Raw genomic sequence first — 25105 nt, 5'->3', positions numbered from 1 at the left:
CTGAGAATCCTCCATGAGGAGATGGGAAAGCCAAAAATCTGTCAGGTTTTTACTATCTGTTGTTTGTGACAGCAACAAATAAAAAAAAAAATCTACATTCTAGAACATTCTTATTCTAGAACCATTTGTACATTAGATACCCATGTATTTTAAGTTTTACAAATTTCCATAATGGTCCTTTAATTACCTATGCCGTAGGCCTTCATAGAAGACCATGGTTTTCATGTGAACGCTGGTGGTCTAGTACATGGAAATAAAGGTGCCTATACATCTTTTGACTTGGCGGCCGATAGACCATCCGATTCAATAATTGTCGATGAAAATTGGATCCGCCAAGAGCATGCCTGGTCAATGATGCAACCAATTTCAGGCCACAGTTGCTTGCATGTATTAATTGGACATGCTGCAAGATGTCAGGCTGCCGTGGTTGATCAGGTTTGTGGCGGCAACTGCGTGTGATATCGGGATGAGCGCTAAAAACCCCCGGCACTGTTCCGCCAGTGTATAAATGTACACCCTGTGCCACACACGTGTGTTCCACGTGCTGTACGTCAGTGGCGTGTACAACGCTAATGGAAGAGCAGGGGGGGGGGGTGTCCTCGAAGTTGGATGAGCACTGCAGTGGGTGACACAGAACAAGTAATGTACCACATGGGGGGGTACATTTATACACTAGGGGGGGTAGCAGCGGACTTGGACTATTACCGAGAGATTTCTTGTGACAATTGATCGGCAATCGGCCTGTGGTGTTTGGGCAGCCGCCAGATCTCTCTCTAGTCAGATTGAAACAGAGAGAGATTTGTTTCTTGGCCGAATCTGCCAATCTTCGCTAGATGTATGGCTACCTTAAAGAGAATCTGTACTCTAATATTCTTACACTAAAAAGCATACCATTCTATTCCTTATTTTCTCCTGTGCCCCTCTGTGCTGTTTCTGCCACTCTCTGCTGTAATTCTGGCTTGTAATTAACAGTTTTAGGCAGTGTTTACAAACAAACTAACCAGCTTGTGATAGGCTCACATAAACAGAGTGTGTGAGTCATACAGAGTGTGCAGGGGGCCTGGAGAGGGTGTGTATAGCTTCTATCTAATCACAAGCAGCCCTGCACATTCCACACATTCAAGCCTTAGCCCAACAGACACTACAGAGGAAAGGAGATAAGATTTATTACAGAGACAGTGCAATTAGGAAAGGCTGCAGTAAGCCAGAGCACATTAGAACAGGCATAGGAACTTATAGGATAGAAGAACTAAGGCTGAAAAATTTGTTACAGAGTCTCTTTAAGGGTAAGCAATAAAAAAGACTAACAGTACCTACACTATACAGTACCTATTCAGATAGTGCATTCTCTTTGTGTGTATTTAAAGGACTTCTGTTGCGAAAATCTTAAAATTTAAAATATAAGTAAACATATACAAATAAGAAGTAAGTTTCTTCCTGAGTAAAATGAGCCATAAATTACTTTTCTCCTATGTTGCTGTCACTTACAGTAGGTAGTATAAATCTGACAGAACCGACAGGTTTTGGACTTTCATGGGGGATACACAGGGATTTCTTTATTTTCAAAATGCAGTTAGTGAATGGAAGTTGCTCCATCCAACTGCCAAAAAAGTGTACGGTGAGCAGGGAGGCTGGCCAGCATTAGTGTATAAATCTTTTTCAGGGAGTGTCTTTATAAAGAATAAAAGCCATGCTGAAAGTCCCCTATGGAGAGATAGACTAGCCCAAAACCTGTCGGTAATGTCAGATTTCTACTACTTACTGTAAATGCCAACAACATAGGAGAAAAGTGATTTATGGCTCATTTTACTTAGGAAGAAACAAACTTCTTATTTGTATGTGTTTTAAATTTTAAGATTTTCGCGACAGTTCCTCTTTAACCACTTTGTCCTCCTTGAGGTAGTCCTACGTCAAGGAGGACATGTGCGCTCCCGCGGCCGATCGCGTGCGTGCACGGGCGCTCCCGGCTGCGGATTCGTTAGCCCAGGAATCAATGAATCGGGCCATGGTTCCTGATCACTGATTCCTCTCCCCCGCAGAAAAAGCAACAGCTTCTCTCGGAAACTTTGCTTTTTCGGTCTCCTATGTCCCTCTAAGCGTACATTGTACGCTAAGGCCCGGTTCACATTAGCGTTCCCTGTCCGGATTCGCCGGGCCGGATCCTGAACGTATACTGTACAAACGGAACGTACGTTCCGCATAGCAATGCAAAGGCTATGCGGACGTTCACACGCATCCGTTCCGTACAGTACGGAGCCGGACCGGATCTGGACTCCGGACACTTTTCCAACATGCGCTATTTTTCGGTCCGGATCATCCGGCCCACGCACCTGGACCGGAGCCTGACTGCACCATCCGGAAATAGAAAGCAATGGGAAACGGAAGCACAGAACACACTGGCTACAAACACCTGACGTTCTACCCCACTTCCTATGCGTATTCTAGCGGCGATTTTGGATGGGGACTCTTGGGAAGCATTTTGGAGTGGAGCAGAAATGACTTTAACGTGCTGGAGCTGTTTGGCAGTATGTCGGAGGTGGAGGTGAGGCCTAAAAAGCGGAGGACCTGATTCCACAGGTGCACCTTCTGCTGACCTCCCAGACCCCAAAATTTTTATTTACTTGTACTCTCTTTTGCCAAACGGATCCGGATTGCAGCCTGATGTACACTTGATGCAACCGGATCGGATCCGGATCAGAACCGTACGGTTCCGATCCGGATCCGGTCAGGTCATCCGGTCCGTTTGGCAGAGAAACGCAAGTGGGAACGGGGCCTTAGAGTGACGTCATGTAAACAAACTCAAGGTTGCCATCTTGTGGCCAAAAAGTAAAACTACATCTAAAAGTAGAAAAAAATTGAAATACACATATATTTACACAAATCAAATACTATTTACATCCCATCCTCCCAGAAATACCCACATAAAATGTTTAATAAAAAAAAAAAATTACAATAAAAACAAACAAACAAAACACATAAATATTTACCTAAGGGTCTAAACTTTTTAAATATCTATGTAAAGATGAAATATTTTTATTTTTTTTTATTTTTATAAGCTTGTAAATATGGATGCAAAACGGAAAAAAATGCTCTTTTATTTCCAAATAAAATATTGTTGCCATACATTGTGATAGGGACATAATTTAAATGGTGAAATAACCGGGACAAATGGACAAATACAATACGTGGGTTTTAATCATGGAGGCCTGGATTATTTTAAAAGTATAATGGCCGAAAACGGAGAAATAATGAATCATTTCCGTTTTTTTTCTTATTCTTACTGTTAAAATGCATTTACAGTAAGGTAGCTCTTACCACAATGTACTACCCAAAGAAAGCCTAATTGGTGGCGGAAAAAACAAGATATAGATCATATAGGTGTGATAAGTAGTGATAAAGTTAGAGGCTAAGGAATAGGTGAACATTGCTTGGATGCATAAAGTGAAAACGACCGAGGGCTTAAGTGGTTAATGCTTCCAACCCCTCTCTCAGATGAAGGCAGGATGGAGAGGCCATATGCTGGAAGGAATGCATCCACACAAGCGTCTGGCTTTGCGACATATGTCCTCCTCACATTAAAACAGAATGGTCTGCTTTATTCTCTTTCCCAGAATATTATCATTCCATTTCATTTTTCCCATTGCTTTCCGATCGGCCAGAAGTGACTTATGGCACATGCTGCTCCATTGCTGTAATGGAGTCTCAGATAATTAAACAAGCGCTGTCATTGTTGGTACAGTAATTAGGCCATCCTGATGAGCGTTAGTTAAGTTGCAAAGCTGACAATTAACCATTAATTGTATTTTTATTGGAATTGTAAGGGAGAGATGTGCCAAATGTCAGCTTATGTGACATGCAGATTGTTCAGAAGGTGATCAGCTACTGTTTATTACAACAACTTTTTTTTATATGACGAGAGGCATGTTGAGGAGTAAGTATATGGAGTGTAGCGAGAAAACAGCATATATATATATTTTTTTTATGTATACAGGTAGTCCCCAACTTATGAACGACCCACCGATACGAACAGCAGGGATTCTCTGTTTCCATGGGAACAAGTCAAACTTTTTCTTTCAAATTGGACTTGTAGTTTTTGAGAAAATTGATTTTAAAAAAATCTGAGAAAAAATGGCTTTTAAACTTGTATAAACAGGTTCAAAGGGCAGAGGTGACACAGAGGTGGACAATGGAGGCACAGGGGGGCACAGAGGGAGGTACAGGGGACAGAGATGGCACAATGTTCCGACTTGAGAACGGATTCAGGTTAAGAATGAACCTACAGTCCCTATCTCGTTCATTAACTGGAACTACCTGTAATCAGAGCCGGGACAAGGTCCTCCAGCACCCAAGGCTGAGATACCAAGGTGCGCCCCTCCATCCCTCCCACCCCAACCGTCACACACTGATTTCTATTGGACAAAGAGGCACCCCAGGGCCCAACACCTTAATCTCTAGTTATCTGGCTTGCAGTCACTGCCATGTATCCTCTTCTTATTTCTCTCTGCTTCAGCACAATAGGGGAATGATAGCTTAGTGAGTTGTGTGCCCCCTCCTACACTGCGCCCTCTCTTGCCTCTGCCTCGGGCCAGCCCTGCCTGCAATGCTTTTAAGTCAAATGCAAAGACCCAACCTGCTGCATTTTTCTGTAAACGTAACGTAATAATGCTGCAAATTGGATATTGTCCATTCCCATTAAGCTTGTCGCCGCATGAAAAACGATGTCCCGTGAATTTGGTTCTGCCGCCACTGTTGGTTCTCGTGCAGGGGATCAGTCTATCTGTACCCGGCATCCACCCACCATTCCACCCGCTCTGAACTGTAACCACATGTATAAAATGTACTGTATGTGTCAGTCTCACTTGTCCACGATCTAACTGCATCGTCAGTTCCACTTGGCCACGTACCTGCCACAACTTCCAGGTGGTCTAGCGCTCGCACGTGCGTCACTAGCCACTAGCCTCATTTTTACAATAGTTATTTATAAATGATTTAGTCAGTGTTTTCCCATTGTAAAATCTTTCCTCTTCCTGATTTACATTCTGGTAGGTGATGTCAGTGGAAGGTAATGCTGCTTGCTTTTTTGGCAGTTAATCCTTCAAAGGGTAGTGCACTTCACCCTATTTCAATACTCAGTATGTTTTGTAATAATACTGAATTCTTCAAGACACCAGTTACAAAATTAGATTCAACTTGGCACAAAAATACAAAACTATTCCTTTTCATAATAAACTTCATCCAAACGTTCAGTCTTCATTAATATCACAACACAAGGTCAAGGACCATATTCAGGACAGATCAATCCTTCATGAAAGTGATGAAGCATGTAGTCTGGCTTGATGTTATAAGCATAACATGAGCATATATTGTTTAGGAAATGACACAAGTTAGTTCGGTCTAGGTTTGCCCTTCATAAGGCCTTTGTATTTTGTAAAAATTCTCATGAGCCCAGTCAAGAGTGAAACCAGGTATATTGAATGAAATAATCATAAAGAAGCATCTGAACCAACCAGATGCATTTGCACCATACCAGAGGTCGGTATGTAGATCAACCATGCAGCTAAATAGGGAGTGCTCTCTGGTGGTGGCTGGATGGTGTAATGGTTAAGGGCTCTGCCTCTGACGCAGGAGACCTGGGTTCGAATTTCGGCTCTGCCTGTTCAGTAAGCCAGCACCTATTCAGTAGGAGACCTTTGGCAAGTCTCCCTAACACTGCTACTGCCTATAGAGCGCGCCCTAGGGGCTGCTGCTCTGGCGCTTTGAGTCTGCCAGGAGAAAAGCACAATATAAATGTTATTTGTCTTGTCTATTTGTCTTGGTTTTGACCTCAGCTAGTTACGGTTTTCCTGTCTGCTTCTTTCCCTGACTTTTCATCTGAATACCGACTCTGAATCTCTTCTGCCTGCCCTTACTCCGGCCTGTTTATTGTTCTGAAGCTATCAACCTGCCTCTGGACTTGGCCTGTCTACTGCATTCCAATTACTTTTACTTACCTCTCCAAATCGTGGTGTCACCTGTTCTCTTAGCCACTGTTAGAATTACATTGAAAGTGACCTGGTGTGCACTAGGCAGTTATGTTCCATCGCCCCTTGCGGGAAGCTCTGGTGAAGACCAGTGGTCATCTAGACCAGTGTTTCTCAACATTTTATTGATATGTACCCCTTTTAAAACCCTGTACACACCAAGTACCCCCTGGCATAGTAAACATTATCACAAGTACCCCTTGACAAATATATATTTAATCGTAGTACATTATAATTGGTTCTAAACAATTTCCAAGCATTTACTATTGCTTTTAATTAGCTAAAATACTGATTTGGTGTTGTTTAAATAAGATTTATCATTTTCTAAAACTCTAAGTTTGTTATTCTTGGTTAAGTATATCAAGCCCGAGTACCCCCTGGAACCATCAGAAGTACCCCCTGGGGTACGCGTACCGCATGTTGAGAACCTATGATCTAGACTCTGCAATCTTGGAACACTCTTATCTCAGGGGCATGGTCAACAGGTCCATCGTTTACGTAACAGCATGCTGTGATAAGCATATAAATAAAGCTTTACAAAGCAGCGTTGACCACGACTCTTCCTTTGACATTTGATGACCATACATTCATGGGGTCAGAGCACATCTGGGAACAAGAATGGATGCCAGCTAACCATATCCTCCACCCCTTCTTTGTGCACGTTGCAGTGCAAACTGCTTTTGCCCTAACAGTAACTAAAAAGGTTATGATGGTAGCATACACTAATATTTTTGTTGCCTTTGGTGCAAGAAAGACTCAAGAACTGGTGTTGTTTTTTTTCAGGACAAGACAAAAGGAGGTGGTTAATATACTAGTGTGAGGGTTGAAAGTAAGAGCAGAATCAATGCTTGCTTAGTCCTAGCGGCAACAGAGGTGTGATAGTGTCTTTGATGTTTGTGCTTTGATGTGGACATGTGTCACCTTATATAACGATACCGATACTCTAACAACAGCTGAGAAGATGGCTACTCAGGAGGAACAATAAAGAGCATTGCATGTGGTGGATTAATGGAGACAGGCAGTGATTGATGCTCAGTAGTCCTTGGAGTGCACAATGCATAGAATATTTCCTTGGCCAATTCTTGGTCTTACACAATTCTCTTCACTTGCAGAAATTTGTTGTAGAAGTGGGTATCATAATGCAGTGGGCACATGCGTACCACCTCCAGCCTCTGGGCCAGTCTGTACTGTGAGAGGCACTGGCTTCCAGGAGATAGCATATCATGGGGAGGTTGTGAGCTGTAGTAACAGGTCTTGATGCATTGGAGAAATCTATTGCACATTAAAGAATTCCTGCACTCACTTATAATGATAAGCAGAAACTTAAAGTGAACCAGAGATGAAGCACCCTCATGTATTTTACCATATGTATCAGTGGGAACATTAGAGAAAACACCTACCCTGCTCTCTGTTTCATTCTTCACTGCTCAGCCTGCTTGTTATCAGGCATGATAAAATCCCTGCCTGAGCACTCAGTCTGGCTTTGCTCAGGAATCATTATAGCTGAGTCTGTCTTCTCTGATGTCTTTTCAAGCCCAAGCCTGCCCCCTTGTGGCTCTGCTATAATGACTCAGCTATAATGATTCCAGAGCAAAGCCAGACTGAATGTTCAGTGGGGGATTTTACCAGGACTGTTAACAAGCAGGCTGAGCAGTGAATAATGAAACAGAGAGCAATGTAGGTGTTTTCTCTAATGTTCCCACTGATATATATATGGTAAAATACATGAGGGTGCTTTGTCTCTGGTTCACTTTAAAGTGGACCTCTGCTGTAAATTCCAAAGTAAAAAATAGCCAGAATGAAGCTTACTAAGCCTTTTTTACCCAGTGCAGCAACACCTAACTACTTCACTAAGCAGCAGGGAGGCATTGAGTTCTGAAATGTGGGGCTTTGCGCCGAAAGCAAGCAGACACAGGTGCAGGGAGCGAGTTGGAGGAAAAAGACCTGGCAAGTAATTATTACCTTTTTCTGGGAGGAGTATCCATAGGATGTTTATTTTACATTTAATAGGTTCTTTAAAAAAAAAAAAAACAGAATGAAAACGATTACATATTAAGGGAAAAAAGGAGATTGGATCCTTGATTTTTTTTTCATAAAATATTTTGGGGCACTTTTACGTCCAATAAAATATGATTTAACCTTTTTTTTTTTTTTTTTAATCACCCTTTATTGTAAATACAGTAAATTAATTCCGGCAGCAGCCTGGCCTGATATTTCCTAGGAGAGTACTGCTGCCATTACTGATCGTGTATTTACAGCTGGAACCACTTAATTAATTCCCGTACACCTATCGCAGGCCTCATGTGTATACTGTGGGTGGGCATTTTTTACTTAAAGAGAACCTGTACTGAGTAAAAATATTTAAAATAAACACATGAGGTAACTTCAAATGAACATTGCATAGTTACCTTGCCCTCAGTTCCTCTCAGAAGCTCACCATTTTCTTCTGACAATAATCCCTTCCAGTTCTGACAATATTTTGTCAGATCTGAAATATATCAGTTGCTGTCAGTAAAATATCAGTTGCTGTCAGTTATAGCTGAGAGGAAAACTGATGTACCAGGTAATGTCCATGTTTCCCTATGGCTCAAGTGGGCGATGTTACAGTTTAACAGTGTGCTGACCAGAAAGCTGTTATGGGTAATGGCCATTTTCAAAAGGGAGGACGGAAAATTCCCTTGATCATAGTGAACAAACAGGACCCGGGACAGGAGACAGACACAGAGGAGTAGACTACATGGAAGGTAAGTATGACTTGTGTATGCTTATTTTGACTTTTCATTTTCAGTTCAGGTTTTCTTTAACAACTGTGTGATCGCCAGTAGAACGGGGCCAGATTTGAAAAAGCCACAAAGGCTTTGGCCCTGGGTGGCTGCAGCCCAAAGAGGCACCAAAAATAAAAGAGGGATTGCCACATAGGAAAGAGGAGGCTGAAAATGGGTAGCAACACATGAAAAAGGGAAACTGATGCCCAAGGGGGCTGTTCATGAAAGAGAGGGCTACAGTACATGGATGGTACACAAGGAAAAGGGGGGCGGCACATGGAATGGGAGGGGTGCTGGTGCACAAGAAAGGGAGGCCACGACATACGGGGCTCAAAAAGTATAAAACCGGCCTTGGCGAGCGCTTTAATTACAGAGCAGATAGATTTGGGCGCAGCCGCCGCCACCATAAGCTGTAATAGGAATTACAGCTATAGTAACGCACGTAGAGTAACTCCATATACCAGCTGTATCTATCCCACGCCCAAGTCTCCCAGTGCCGATTTTATATGTATCCGGCCTTGCAATGGAGTATTTACTTTTGTTTAGCGAATCTCTCCTTGAATTACTTGTTGAAGTTTGCACAACTTCATGCTGCAAATGAATCTCCGGTAAAAAACGAGACTGAATATTCAATCTCATTCCTTTGTCCAAGATTTGTTTGCTTGAAGCAAGTGTGTTTTATTGACTTGGCATAAATAAATCTGTCAAGGATTCCAGGCTGCCTGCTGGCTATGGGGGATCTGTTCCAGGAAAATTTCACAGCTAGACAATTTCATGCTGGAAATTCAAATTTTAATTATTATGGTTCTTCCTAAAGCACCAACATATTACACAGTGATGATTATTACAAATTCCGAACTGTGACTGATTTTTAATTAAAAAATACATACCCACTAAGTATTATTTGGATCTAAAGAAAACATGTAATATAGTGCTTAGATACCCCTTTAGATTATAAGCTCACAAGGGCAGGGCTCTCTCCCCTTTTGTGTCTTGGTAACCATTATACATTTTATTCATCATGTTACTTTTATCACTGTCATTACCAATTCTGTATTTTGTATCATTTTGTATTTTGTAACTAATTATGTACCTTGTATATTTGGTGTACACCATTGTCTGTATTATTATGTACCCCATGTTTGTTTCTTAATTTGTACAGCGCCACGGAATATGTTGGCACTTTATAAATCAATAATAATAATAATACTGAATGACAGCAATAACTCCTATATATTTTTTTGGGCTTGCATGCGGACGCTACCATTCTAATAAGGTATAATAGCAGGTATGGGAGCAGGATTTGGACAGCACCTACCCCCCATTGCAGATTTATATGGTAGCAGGAAATTCGGGCACCCGCAGCTAATGAACGATTTGGGCACCCCATAGGCGCTAATGCAAATATCGTTAGTATGGCGCCCAAAGCAGAAATTTGGGCGCGACGAAATATTTTTTTCAACATTAGAACATTCGTTTTTGAAGTTATCATTTTGAAACTTGCAACGTTTTTTGTAATATTGTTTCGTTTGTATGTACATAGTTTATGTTATCAAATATTTTATAGTTTGTATGTACACATTTTACATTTGTAAGGGTGTTTTTGCAATGGGGGGGGGGGGGGATGGTTAAGGTTAGGTGTCAGGAAGGGTGTTTGTGCGGGGGAGGGGGCGGTGTTAGACACCAACAAGGGGGCGGCTCTTGGGGTTAGGCACCACCAGGGGGGTTTTAGGGTTAGGCACCCCGGGGGGGGTCTTAAGATTAGGCCCTGCCGGGGTCGTTTTAGGGTTAGGCACCACCAGGCGGGTTTTAGGGTTAGGCACCCCGGGGGAGGTCTTAAGATTAGGCCCTGCCGGGGTCGTCTTAGGGTTAGGCACCACCAGGCGGGTTTTAGGGTTAGGCACCCCGGGGGCCGGGGGTCTTAAGATTAGGTCCTGCCGGGGTCGTCTTAGGGTTACGCACCACCAGGGGTTAGGCATCGGTAGTGGAAGGTTCTATGTGAGAATCGGGTTAGATTAAGCTGTAGTAAAATATCAGTAAGATTTCTACAGTTTTATTATCATTATTAACAATTTTCATTTGGCAATATTATTACGATAATATACATCATCTAACCCCGCGCTGATGTTTCCTTGCGCCCCTATTTCATGCACGCAATTTTATATACTAGTTAAAGATGAACCAGTGTTCTCCCCAGGCTCTTTTAGCTGGGTGCTCCACCCGGCTAGTTTTGATGACCACCCGGCTGTCATTGGCTAATCTCCTTCTATGCTGTAAGCAGAGTTTTGCAGAGAAGCGCTGTCCCAGCATTCTCTCATGTCGCCCCACCCGGCTACTTTTTCATGCCACCCGGCTGGAAAAAAATTCTGGGGAGAACACTGTGAACTATAATCAAAATACCTCTTTTGCTCCAAAGATTAGCCACATTATAAGAAATTCTATAAACCAGCAACTATTTGCTAGATTAGTTACTAAAAAGGGTAATAGACTGTGTTTCACTTTGCTGAGAAGCTTATTAGTTAAATGCCACACTTGATTGTCTTATTTTGTGCTCAAATCATGTTTATTAAGAAAGAAAATGCACAGCAAAGAATTGTACTGCAGAAAGAAATTTGCAATAACATAACATAATGCAAGTTCCATAATTGTCTTCTGATTATTAATAGCAGTTGATAATGTGACCAAGCATAGCAGAAAGGGGTTTGTTTTTGGAAGGATTCTGCGTGACTGTAAGCAGAGAAGAGAAAGTTTGCCTCACTGTCAGAAGTTTCAGAATTAATTTTTTATGATACATCCATTGCCATGGCAGCTCCCAGCCCTGCCATATTCTATACTGGGTATAATATATAGAGAAAACAGAACAACACCTCCACAATCTCCCAACTATCAATTCTGATTAGGAATTGACTAAGTTATATCCCTCCAAATAGGAGGCAGTGCAACCGTGCAGACGCATGTAAAGGATTGGTTTACAGCACTGTTTATAATCAATCACTTTATTCAATTGAAAAAATTGGATGAGATAAGGATAGTTTTTATGCATGCAAAATAGTACAAAAATACAATAAAACAATGTTAAAAAAGCCTCAGCTTATCAATACTGTCAATATAATAATGGCTGCTATAGTAATAGAATACAGTGGCCACTGTACACACACAGACCATCCTGTACACTCATACTCCACCCACTTCACCTAGGCCGGCAACAAAAGAGTCAATGAAGGAAGCAAAAGGCCATGTATATCCTTCAGGGTTCCTTTACTCTTAATATCACAAACACTGGTCTACATGACAGCCCAGGGGCCCCAGGTCTCTCTCACTCACTGGGGCCCCCAAACCACCATGCGACACCTAGAGGGAAGTGCGGGCAAGCCCTGGACCTCTCACCTCCAGGGAACTCACCCCACCACCTCTAAACTGAATGCCAACTGCAACAAACACAATTGCTAACTTCCAGCCAGAGCAATATCCTGCCTCTATCTGGCCAGCAGACGCCAGTCAGCCAATCAGGTGCACTGTCATACACCCTTTGCCTGCTGTACCATACCTAACAGGAATTACATAGATTAGCATTCAGGTGGGAGGCTTCGGTTGGACGCAATCGTGAATTGCGACATTTACAGGGACGCCCCGTGTAGGCACATCTCCCACACGGTCCCCTCCCTAACCACTCACCTGTCAACCGCATCCTAGAAGCTGCAAAAAATAAATTTAAAATCACAAACACTGGTCCACATGACAGCCCAGGGGCCCCAGGTCTCTCTCTGTGACATGGCTGTCCCCAGTACAGCGCTGCCATAGATTGCAGCGATGTACAGAGTAAATAGACAGCAATCTTGTTGTCTAACAGTCTCCTAGTGGCGATTGCAAGGACCTTACGCCAATCGGCGTTAGGCGGTTCTGGGGCTGCCTCAGCATCCACGCCGATTGGCGTGGAGCGGTTGTAAAGTGGTTAATGCTTTTAACCATGGAAAAAACGTTAACGCACCATAGAGCCCTCCTTGTTTATGCTTTTCACAAGTAGGATAATTCTATGGTTAATAAAAGCAAGACAAATGTGTTTTTATTTATGTTAGACTGTAATTCTGATTCAAATCTCTTGTTCAGGCTCATGTTTTTTAAATCTGAACTTCATAGACGGTATGCGGCTATGAAGGTAAGTTTTGGGGCCTGGAGTTGACCAATTAACGGCAGAGGGGGCAATTTCTCCGGAGTACCCGCTATGCAATGCCGCAATTTAGTTATCTGCAAGCCTTTCCGCAGAAATTGCCCCCTCTTGCTGCTAATCGTGCGCTTAAATTTATCGTCATAGAAGCATATCGCAACTATTCTAAAAGCCACAATTTGGGGCAAAGTAGGTAAACTTCGGCGCACTGAGGCGCCTGCCGCCGTGTGCCTAAATTTCCCTATCAAACAGAAAAAATGTGGCTTTTATTATAAGCAGCTATTACGGCACTGTTTTTACCGAAAGGGCTCCTGCTCCCTTTTTTCCTACTTCGGTCCAAACTCCACCTCCTATCTAGTGATCCCCCACATGATGTAGTCAGGAGCTAGGCGGGACCACAGAGCTAACCCCTGCCCACTTGCTGTACAGGAGCTTGGTGAGGTCATATGATGTCTCTGTGAGGGGGAAACATCCTCCACTCTCTCGTCATCCCCACATTTTATGCAGCAAATATGGAAATTGCCAGATATCTACTCACTTTTGCTAACAATGAAATATTTGAGAGGTAGAGATGGGAAATGAGGACTGCAGCATCTTGAAATACCGTTCTGTTCAGCACTTAAATCTGCTGATCAAGCCTAGCGGAATAAAAAATGTTTTGTTCTTCCCCTTTGTGCGTGCGAATTTCTGTCTAGCGCAGTTAGATTAGAATCAGATGCAGAAGTATCTATTAGCCGAGGCCTGACACAGCGTCGTAGACTTTTAATACAAGTACAAGGAAGAGCTTTATTTGCCGAGGAGAAAACTGACACATTAACTTTCTATAATTGGTCCTGAGGCGTCCATTACTCCCCACCCGCTCCCGCTCCTGCGGCATCTCAATTAGGTCCCGTTCACACTGCTGACTTAGCCGGGAACGTCTCTGTGTTGGCAGTGAGGCTCAGCACATCTCAAGAGTCAACAAAACTGTTTGTTCAAAATATGTTCTATTAAGAGCAGGAGAGGGATGATAATTCAATGAGACTGCAAGGCTACGGCTCGCTCCAACACCTGCTCCGAACGTGATGTGCTTAACGGAGGAATCACAGCGTTCTATTGGACTGAGCAATGGCAAACAATAATATTATAACATTGCCACATTTTTCTTCTATGTACATTTTACTGCCTCCTCCAGCTAATCTGTATCCCATCAACCCCCACCCCCAACCCCACCCCCTCCATACTCACCAATAAGGCCCTCAGGTGTAGCTAGAGGGGTGGGTGGTGCTCAAGCTACTCCACCCCTTCCTCCATTGAGGGGAACCATGGCCATTTCAGCCACTGATCTAAGCTCAGTAAATCCGTTGCCATGCCTTCCCCTGTGATGCACTGCCATGCCTGCCCTTGTGCTGTGCCACCATGCCTGCCCCTGTGCTATGTCCCCATGCCTGCCTCCTGTGCTGCGCCCCAATGCTTGCCCTGTGCTGCACTTCCATGCCTGCACCTGTGCTGCACCCACATGCCTGCCCTTGTGCTGTGCCACCATGCCTGCCCCTGTGCTATGTCCCCATGCCTGCCTCCTGTGCTGCGCCCCAATGCTTGCCCTGTGCTGCACTGCCATGCCTGCACCTGTGCTGTGTTTCCATGCCTGCCTCCTGTGCTGTGCCGCCATGCCTGTTCCTGTGCTGCGCCGCCATGCCTGTCCCTGTGCTGCGCGGCCGTGCCTGCCCCAGTGCTGCGCCCCCATGCCTGCCCCTCTTCTGTGCCCTTATGCCTGCCCCTGTACTAGGTCCCCAAGCCTGACTCCTGTGCTGTGCCCCCGTGTTGCACTACCATGCCTGCCCCTGTACTGCCCTACCATGCCTGTCCCATGCATCCCCATCACTCATACCTCAGATCAGATTTATTCTGTTATCTGGGGAGCATGGCTTCTTAATTTACGTACCGTATGTAGGGCACACTTGTCTTAGTGTTAGAAAAGAGGACAGAGAGGGATTAAAGAGAATCTGTACTGTGAAAATCTTACATAAATAAAAGTACCAGCCTGTTTGTTGTCTTCTCCTAGCCCCCTTTGTGACATTTTCGCTGCTCCTGCTGCTTTCTTGGTGATAAAATCACTGTTGTATTCATTGTTTTTGTAAACAATGAAGATGGCCACCAAACAGAAAATACATCATCAGAGCAGGTGCCTGTTTGGAGAGGCTCCACTCAAACGTAACTTCACTGCTGTAATATTTCTCCCATGTATTGCCTTGGCTGCTTGTCTATACAATACAATAATAATACAATAACATTTCTATAGCGCTTTTCTCCCATAGGACTCAAAGCGCTTAGGCTCTCTCAGATTCAGTAATTAGTAGGATGAAGTATTCACACAACAAAAGTTATATTTCTGCAAATGCCAGACTGAACAGGTGGGTTTTCAGTCTGGATTTAAACACGTCCAGGGATGGGGCTGTCCTGATCTGTTGAGGTAAGGAGTTCCAAAACGTAGGGGCAGCATGACAGAAGGCTCTGGGACCAAAAGTTTCCAAGTGGACTCTGGGTATGACTAGATTATTAGAACCTGTGGATCTGAGAATGCGGGGATTGCTACGCAGCTGTAACATATCTTTCATGTATCCAGGGCCTAGATTATTCAGGGATTTTTAATGTCAGTAGGCCGATCTTGAATAGGACCCTCCATTCTATAGGTAGCCAGTGAAGGGAATGCAGGACTGGCGTTATGTGGCAGTGACGGGGTTGGTTGGTTAGCAGTCTGGCAGCAGTATTCTGTATCAGCTGTAGGCGGTACAAGGCCTTTTTTGGAAGGCCAGTGTATAGAGCATTGCAGTAGTCCAGTCGGGATGTGATGAAGGCGTGGACTAAGGTTGGCAGATCTTCTGGGGGGATAAGGTGCTTGATTTTTGCAATGGGCTGGGCTTTGAACTGATCTTTCTGCACTCACAGCTGTTCACAAGGTCACAGACACGCTGGATGTGAGCAGAGACCTGTCTGTGACTAATAAACACAGCACACACACAGAGCCTGCAGGGGGCATGGAGGAGGTGTGCATAACTTCTCCCTATCACAGCATATTCCTCTCTGGGCCGACAAAGCTCAACAAAGGAAAGAAGATTAGCTATATTACAGAGACAGTGCAACTAGAAAAGGCTGCAGTAAGACAGACCACATTAGAACAGGTATAGGAACTTATAGGATAGAAGAAATAAGGCTGAAAATTTTGTTACAGAGTCTCTTTAAGAAAAGATATTCCCAAGAAAGTAACTTCAGCAATATCCTAAGCCAAAAAACACACAGGCAACCATAACACATGTATGGGAGATAGGATGCTGTTTTTAGAGGAGAAGGGGGCTCTAACTGGGGAGGGGGCACAATTTCATTGTTTGCCATAAGCTCTATATTACCTAGATACTCCCCTGCCTCAATTTCAGGAATCATGTGACCCCACTGTCATGGCAAAGGCATGTAATTCGTGCAACCACGTTAGCGCTGTCTTACCCCCTTCCAGGCAGAGCCCCATGAGCCACACCCCCAAAAAACCCACGCTGATGCAACATCCCCACACTCCCTGTCAACTGATTTACTGAGCTTAGGTCAGTGGCTGTAGTAGCCATTGTTCCCCTCAATGAAGGAAGGGGGTAGAGTAGCTTTAGCTTTCGAAAGTTACCAGTTTTCACTTTTACCACAGGAGGCATAGTTGATGTGATGTGATGACAAGCCCCAAAAGCTAAGGATCTGAACTTTGGGGGCCATGTTATTATAACAGAGAGAGGATTTAAATTAAAGAACACTATTGCAAAAATCACAACATTTTAAAAACATGTAAACACATACAAATAAGAAGTACTTTTCTTCCAGAGTAAAAGAAGTCATAAATTACTGTTCTCCCATGTTGCTGTCACTTATAGTAGGTAGTAGAAATCTTACAGAACTTGCAGGTTTTTGGACTAGCCCATCTCCTCATGGGGGGGGGGGGGGGTTACCCCATGGACAGGCAGATGTGGCCCCTCTCCCCCATTTAGAAAAATAGATATGCCCCCCCCCCCCCCCCCCTCCCTTGGATAGCAATTGTTTGCTCCACTCCATCTCTATGGACGGATGTGCCCCTACTTCCCTTTCTCCCTCTGGAGAGTGCGAGCGGAAACTACAGCAAAAGACTCACCAGCTCCAAAGCTCCAGCGATGGATGATGTCATCTCTCCTCTGAGCACTCCCAGCATCCTCTCCTTGGTAACAGCCACGTCATGTGACAAGAGACACTGCTGTTACCAAGGAGAGGACACTGGGCGCTGCAGAGGAGAGATGCCGTTATCCATCTCTGGAATGTTGGAGCTGGTGAGTCTGAAAGGGAACCTAAACTGAGAAGGATATGGATTTTCCCTTTTAAGATAATACCAGTTGCCTGTCTCTCCTGCTGATCCTGTGTCTCTAATACTTTTAGCCACAGCCCCTTAACAAGCATGCAGATCAGGTGCTCTGACTTAAGTGAGACTGGATTAGCTGCATGCTTGTTTCAGGGGTGTGATACAGCCACTACTGCAGCCAAAGAGATCAGCAGGATCGCCAAACAACTGGTATTGTTTAAAAGGAAACATCCATATTCCACTCAGTTTAGGTTCCCTTTAAGCTGTTGGTAAGGGAAAGAGGGAGAGAAGCGGGTTATTTTGGGTGCCAGCAAGCCATCTCTCACGCACACCCTCTTAGTGCTGCACCCCCGGGGGCATATGTCTCCCTTCCCCTCCCTCTCCCCACACGATGCCTCTGATGGACAGGGGTAAGTTGTTCTGACGACAGCTTTAGGCAATAGAATGCCTGGAGTTTGCCTGGAATAAATTGTTTGTAATGCAAATTTTATCATTTCTTTCTATACAATAAAAAGAATTGTTGTCAGTTTGTGGATGAGAGTGCTTAGAAACTATATAGCTTTTCTAAACTTTTACATTTATATAGTAAAGTAAGTCTGTCTCTTACAGGTTGGCCCAAACAAAGCTCTACCGTGATGTACAAGGGGCGCGAGAGACATTCAGCCACATTACAGATGGGAATCCGTTTAGATCACTCCTGTGATGAGGTCATCAGAGAGGAGTCTGGGAAATTATAACAGATACTCAACCACATAGCGCTATTCCAGCCTGCTGGACTGCTACAAGCAATGCTGCTGTGATTCCGCTGCAAGCAATGCTGCTGTGATTCCGCTACAAGCAATGCCTCTGTGATTCTGCTAAAATCGATGCTTCTGTGATTCTGCCACAAGCAATGGCTTTGTGATTTAGTGATTCTGCTACAAACAATGCCTCTGTGATTCCGCTACAAGTGATGCCTCTGTGATATCGCTACAAACAATGCTTCTGTGATACCGCTACAAACAATGCCTCTGTTATACCGCTACAAGTGATGCCTCTGTGATTTCACTACAAGTGATGCCTCTGTGAAATCGCTACAAGTGATGCCTCTGTGATTCCACTACAAGTGATGCCTCTGTGAAATCGCTACAAGTGATGCCTCTGTGATTCCGCTACAAACAATGCCTCTGTGATATCGCTACAAACAATGCCTCTGTGAAATCGCTACAAACAATGCCTCTGTGATATCGCTACAAACAATGCCTCTGTAATACCGCTACAAGTGATGCCTCTGTGATTCCACTACAAACAATGCTTGTGTGATTCCGCTTCTTGGTAAGTTCACATACTTATTGCACAGAGAACGTGTAGGTCAGAACAGCTGAAAGGCTTGGTTCCCACTTGCACAAAAAATGCACTTGTTCGGTACGTTTATGGTAACCCAGGAATGGACATGCAAACAAATTCAATGTTAAAAGTAGAATGTGATTCCTCTTGCTAATTTTAATGGTTCAGTTTGCTGTGTTGCAGTAAACAGAACGCAAAGTCCCGACCTGCTGCATTTTTACCGATACCGGATGCGTTTCCCATAAGAACCTATGATGTGAACTCATCTGCTTCAGACGTGAGCGCATTGAGAAAATGGAGCAGAACGGGCACTAAACTCGGAACCGAACTGAATGGACCGTTCCACTCCATTCCAAAATGGGAACCAACCCTAAGACATAATGGGGATGAAGGAACTATGGGGTGTAGTTAGCAGTACAATTGCTGTAGTAATGCACATGTTGCCAGGGTGCTATGTGATATGCAAGTACAGTAGTGCTTGCAATGTGTGCCATACCTAGGTAAAGTGGGTTGCAGTAATTGCGCAGAGTTTGCTTCTTATCTGTCAGAAGTACCAGTAAAATTGCAGAGAGCATATGGCATGTTTACCGATGTTTTGTGCATATGCACCATTTTTACTTTTTTTCAGCACATGTGTTTGTCATGTAGCTCCTGATGTCTGCCTTCTTATAAGGCAGATTTTCCACCACTTCCTGTTTCTGAGTCCTCTGTGGACCTTCACTAGTTTAGCTGAAACTCGGCAGTCTGCGAGACAGGAAGTGAGGTGCAGTAATAATAGCTATCCCTGTTGTAGAGACCTGTCCACTTCCTGCCAGTGAGGGACATTCTGCCAAATAAATGACTGGGATTAAAGGGGCACCCCCAAAAAAATAGAAAATGGATAATCCCAAAGATAATAAGGAAATTTCTTACCGCAAAAGAAGACGATATCCTGCATGAGGAAAAACGGGGATTTTTTTTATTACCAGTATATAATGTATAAAAACAGATAACGCGTTTCCACTTCATCGCATCAACACAGTGTTTGAAAAAAAGAAAAACATCAGAGCTGGGGCACCTCTTATTCCTCCACCTATTTTTTTTTTACTCCTATTTTCTGGGGTACTTTTTCCCTACCAGTCACTTAAAGAGACACCGAAGCGCAAAAAAAAATGTATGATGTAATTAATTGGATGCGTAGTATGGCTAACTACTAGAAGATTAGTAGCAAAGAAAATATTCTCATATTTTTGATTTCAGTTTCATAGTGTTTTTTTTTTTTTTTTTTATAACATTGCATCCTTCTCTAATATTTGCAGTTTACACATTACTCTGCATTCTAAATGATTTTACAGAGCAGCCCAGTGAACTATTGACCTGTCCTCTGGAGAGAAAAAGAAAATGCAATGACCGACAGGTGAAATAACAAGCTTCAGAAGACAGAGCTCTCTGCGACTTTGAAGGTCGTGGAGCTCAATGGCTTTTTTTGCATAGATAACAACTGAGGTTTCTTAACTCTTCCTGTACTGGAACCAATATTCGACTTATGTCTCCGCTCCTAATGTTTTATTTCGAGAGCTGTACTACACATACAAATCATTATATCATAATTTTGTTTTCATTTCAATGTCTCTTTAAATAAACCCAAATGTTTTGGGGGTGAGGTTCTAAGTTCTCTGAATTTATAGCTTATAGTTTGTTTACAGATAAGCTGCTCTGTAGAGGACTGCCGATATTCCTAAACTGACACAGCTGAGAGATTAAATTACACTGGTGATTAGTCACAGATGAGAGGGAATCTGTCCTGTGCAAGAGTTCAGGTCCACTTTAACCTGGTGTTACAAATTACTACACTATTTGGGGCTCCCTGGGTTTGTATCTTTTTTGTCTTTTCTGGGTGGTGCTGTAGACCCCCCAGATATCCTCCCCCAAATAGGGACACAGTACAGGGGCGCAACCAGGGGACTATACTTCAGATCAAGTGCTTTCATGGGTACACTTTTTATGGGTGTGAAGATCAAACCACACTTGTTTTGTGACCCAAGACTGTGAAAAGGGCATCAAGGGGGGAAAGGGAAGGGGCGTAAAATTGTAAGGGTAGGAGTGGGGGGGGGGGAGGGGGAATAAAATGTAAACGATACCTAAAACATTTTGCCTGTTTGCCAGACTTTTCAAAACAAAATAAAGGTATTGCCTGTATGTGGGCATCATGAATTGGTATCTGCAGCTTGCGGAATGTCCCTGCGGATGGCCGGACTATAAGACAGGCGTTGCCATGAGCCCTGCAGAGAATGCCATTAGGCGGAATAGTCACGCCATTGATTTGCTCTAATGACGGGGGTGTTGTTAGCTTGACTAAAGCAAATGAAATATTCTGTGTATTTTTGTAATGTAGCAGAGACATCAAATTAGAGCCCGGATAGCAAAGCTAATAAAGATTACAGGCAGATGAATCAGACACAAATTACATTAGATTGAAGTTTATTAAGGGGAGTGCAGATGGAACAGGCTGAATGATTAAATACATAATTTATTTACTCTATACAGTAATTAAATTGCTGCTTCTGTTTATGTAAGCTCAGCGGTGTTAGCGGCTTGTCGCAGTATCTACCGGGGATGCGATTCCTTCCATCTGCATTCTCTCTCTGTCCTTGCAGAAGATTGGTTAAAGCAGAACTCTGATTGAAGGGAAACTGAAGTAAGAGGGATTTGGAGGCTGCGGACTGTCAGCCACAACATCCAATTCCATTTACCCACTGCTCTGTGGTTATTATGCAGCCTGCAACCTGACCCTGCATTGCAAGCATTCCAGTATAATCATAAATGTTTCTGCTGTAAGTAATCTTATCTCTGTCAGCTTGGCTCTTTTCTGGTACATTTGCCGGGGAGAGGGAAGCTTGTGATCTCCCCTCCTACCTTCCTGCTCCTCACCGATTGGCTGAGGGCAGTTCAGTAAGCCGCTGAAATATAATCTATGCTGTGCGCACATGTGTTTACAAAACAATCTAGCGATGACAGTGCAGTTTCTAGGAGATACAAAAGAGTAAGGGTGGAAATGACATCAGGATTGGCTTCAGTCAGAGGGAGTTAAAATGGAAAATGCCAGGAACAGTTTTCTCTTTATTTACTATATAAGATTCACTGAAAGCAAAACGTGGACAGTACAATACATCTGTTATGTAAGTAGAACAAGTATTTAGCTACTTATATATGTGTTTTTTTCCTGGAATAGTATGGCTGTCCCTGCTGCTTTAAGTGAAAATATACTGATGAGATAATTGTTTCTATCCTACTACTTGTAAAAATAACTTAGTTATTTGTTATGTTTATTTAGGTAGAAAAAACAGTTTTGTAAAAGTAATACTTTTTAATGGCTAACTGATAACGTTAAATGATGCAAGCTTTCATGGATCTAGTTCTCTTCTTCAGGCATATTTCCAGAGGTTAGCTGAAGTAAAACACTGATGCATGTAAATAGTAAACACTAAGATGACAGTTGTGCTGGTTACTATTTAGTAGTTAGGTTTCATAATTTTATTTATTTATATTTATTTAAAAATAAACATCCGGGGTGCGATCAGACCCCAACAACACACCAACAGAAAGCTCTGTTGGTGGGGAGAAAAGAGGAGGGAATCCTGTGTGCTGAGTTGTGCGGCCCTGCAGTGAGTCCTTAAAGCTGCAGTGGCCATTTTTGTGAAAAATGGCCAGGTCTTTTGGGGGGGGGGGGGGGGGGGTAATGCCTGCGGTCCTGACGTCGTTAAGCTTCCCTTTCAGCAATATCAGTTCATAATAGTCATGATAATTAACATGAATACAATAATAGCAGAGTGTAATTCATGAGGGAAGTTGTGGGAATTAGCCCCTCCTACCTGTCGTGACTCAGTTTATCTCTTCTTACCAGTTTGTTTGTTTTTTTTCCTCATGATTTCTCTTTCTTTGTCTGTTTATGCCATGAATTATCATGACTTTTAGCTGAGGTAAAACAAATACGTCTGGTGAGACAATCCATGAGATAAGTTTTGTGAATGAAGCCCTATGTCCTAAGCATTGATTGACTCCTGTTCTTCACTTCAGCCCATCACCATTCAGAAGTGTCCCTTCCCAGATGCAGGTCATGTGACATTGGCAGCCTATGGAGAGATGCTTCTGCATGGTGATGAGCTGAAGTCAAGAAGAGCAGAGGTCCTGGCAATGGAGTAGGTAAGTCAATTGTGCTTCTGCTGTGACCGCTTTAATATTTAGGTGGCAGGGAGGGGCGGAGTGGAAGATGTGGGCCTCTTTAGGGAATGGCGCCTCTTTACCTTGGGATTGGTTGGTTGGACAAAATATAGATGCACTTGAGGGACATGGGGGGAATACTAGCGGCCTTTTGGTGGTGTTACTGGGGGGGGGGGGGGGGGGGGGTGTTTGGCCTAGCTTCCTGTAGCAAACAATTTAGTACTGGCCTTAAAGGGGCACTATGGCGAAAAATTAAAAAAAATTACATATGTGCAACATAGACAAATAAGAAGTACGTTTTTTCCAGAGTAAAATGAGCCATAAATTACTTTTATCCTATGTTGCTGTCACTTATAGTAGGTAGTAGAAATTTGACAGAAGCGACAGGTTTTGGACTAGTTTATCTCTTCATAGGGGATTCTCAGCATGGATTTTATTCTTTATAAGATATTCCCTAAGAAAGATTTAAACAATGATGCTGGCCAGCTTCCCTACTCGCTACACAGTATTGTGATAGTTGGACGGAGCAACTGCCATTTACTTAATGCTTTTGAAAATAAATAAATCCCTGAGCATCCCCCATGAAGAGATGGACTAGTCCAAAACCTTTTGCGTCTATCAGATTTCTACTACATAGGAAAAAAGTAATTTATGGCTCATTTCTCTCTGGAAAAAAACATACTTCTTATTTGTATATGTTTGCACATATTTTAAATTTTATAATTTTTCACTATAGTTCCTCTTTAATCTTTGGGTATATCAAATTTTATGCTTTAAAGGAAATGTACGCTGTTGTGTGTTACTTGGGTGCTAACCCACAAAGCGCCAAGCAACCGTTGCTAAGGAAAAATAATTGGCAAAAATGTAGCAGTGCTCCAAATATAACTGATATTTTGATAAGCCAACATGGCGCGCTGTTTGGGAATGCCAGACTGTCTGTGATATTTACTGTGACGTGTTTGGTTTATTGTTCCAGGCGGATACAGAGGAGATCCAGTGTCTGGATGCATCCAAGACTTGACCTTGCCCCAGGCCTCTGTCCCTGGCTGAAGAAGATGCAAAAATACTTGTTATTTGTGGCTCTGCTGCTGCCTCCCTTAAGAGCTGACTTGGGGGATAAAGACACTAAACCGTTCTTTTGGAAGTCAGGTAAGCACTGTTTTCCTTCCTTTTTAAATTCTGAAAGTGACTGTGTCAGGAATGATAAAAAGCAGTGAGCGGGAGAAGAACTGAGAGAGCCTGTCCAAGCAAAATGTATTCCATAAATGGTGAAAGTATAAGCTTAAATGGCACTACTGTGGTTTCCAACATGGCGGGGAGGGGGAGATTATATCAAGGCCACCCTTACAGTTCAGGGTAGAAATGGTTGTACTCTTGAAAAGTTCTAATGCAGCAGGGACCCAGAGCTCTCATCTTCACAGAGCACGACCTGTAAGAATATGCAACAGCTTTCATGCTTAGACTTAGACTATGTGTATGCTAAATGGCCACAAGATGGCAGTGTGTATTTTGCTAATGTGCCTGTTCAGTGTTATGTGTTGTAGCTGTTACCCTACGATAATGCACAAGTAAAGCCTTTCTAACTAGTTGCTGCTGACCTGAGTGTTCCTTGTGTACTCTTCATACTGACCAGATCCCATGAATAAACATACAACATACATACATGCAGATTAAATATGTATTAAAAGCAGTAGACCAATGGAAGGAGGTATCTTAAAGGGGAACTGAAGAGAGAGGTATATGGAGGCTGTCATGTTTATTTCCTTTTAATCAATACCAGTTACCTGGCGGCCCTGCTGGTCTATTTCTCTGCAGTAGTATCTTATTAAAACCAGAAACAAGCATGCAGCTAGTCTTGTCAGATCTGACTTATAAGTCTGAACCACTGAAACACCTGATCTGCTGCATGCTTGTTCAGGGGCATTGGCTAATAGTATTAGAGGCAGAGGATCAGCAGGGCTGCCAGGCAACTGGTATTGTCTAAAAGGAAATAAACACGACAGCCTCCATATACCTCTCTCTTCAGTTCCCCTTTAACTCCATAAGTAAACACCAATAAGGGCAAACATTAAAATGTAATAAAATATGTTTCAGTACAGTACCTTGCAAAAGTATTCATGTTTCACAGGCAGAGGCAGTACCTCTAGACCAACTTAACTAGCTAGTATTCAAAGTTTCTTTGTGGAAAAATACTTTTCACCAGATGAAGCGGACTAAAACCTAATGAAACACGTCAATAAAAGTCGTAATGTTAGCCAACGCTAGTGCTCATTTTCATAGGTGA

At 43.1% G+C, this 25105-nt stretch overlaps 1 protein-coding gene across 3 annotated transcripts in view; it reads left to right on the top strand.

The window, feature by feature from the left end:
• THSD7B (thrombospondin type 1 domain containing 7B) overlaps nucleotides 1-25105 on the top strand; it is a 733248-nt gene that overhangs the window by 94826 nt on the left and 613317 nt on the right. For 2 of the 3 annotated variants that reach the window (XM_068245888.1, XM_068245890.1), the window contains 2 exons: nucleotides 17905-18609; nucleotides 23798-23970. In XM_068245888.1, coding sequence (XP_068101989.1) covers nucleotides 23826-23970 — 145 coding nt within the window. In that variant the 5' untranslated portion in view covers nucleotides 17905-18609; nucleotides 23798-23825. Of the gene's footprint in view, nucleotides 1-17184; nucleotides 17267-17904; nucleotides 18610-23797; nucleotides 23971-25105 lie in introns of those variants that run through there. The other variant, XM_068245889.1, reaches the window with a different exon arrangement.

This window comes from Hyperolius riggenbachi, chromosome 7 (genome assembly GCF_040937935.1).
Source record: "Hyperolius riggenbachi isolate aHypRig1 chromosome 7, aHypRig1.pri, whole genome shotgun sequence".
Taxonomy (NCBI): Eukaryota; Metazoa; Chordata; class Amphibia; order Anura; family Hyperoliidae; genus Hyperolius; species Hyperolius riggenbachi.
Note: the sequence above shows the minus strand (reverse complement) of the source record. Positions and strands in the feature narration are given on the sequence as shown.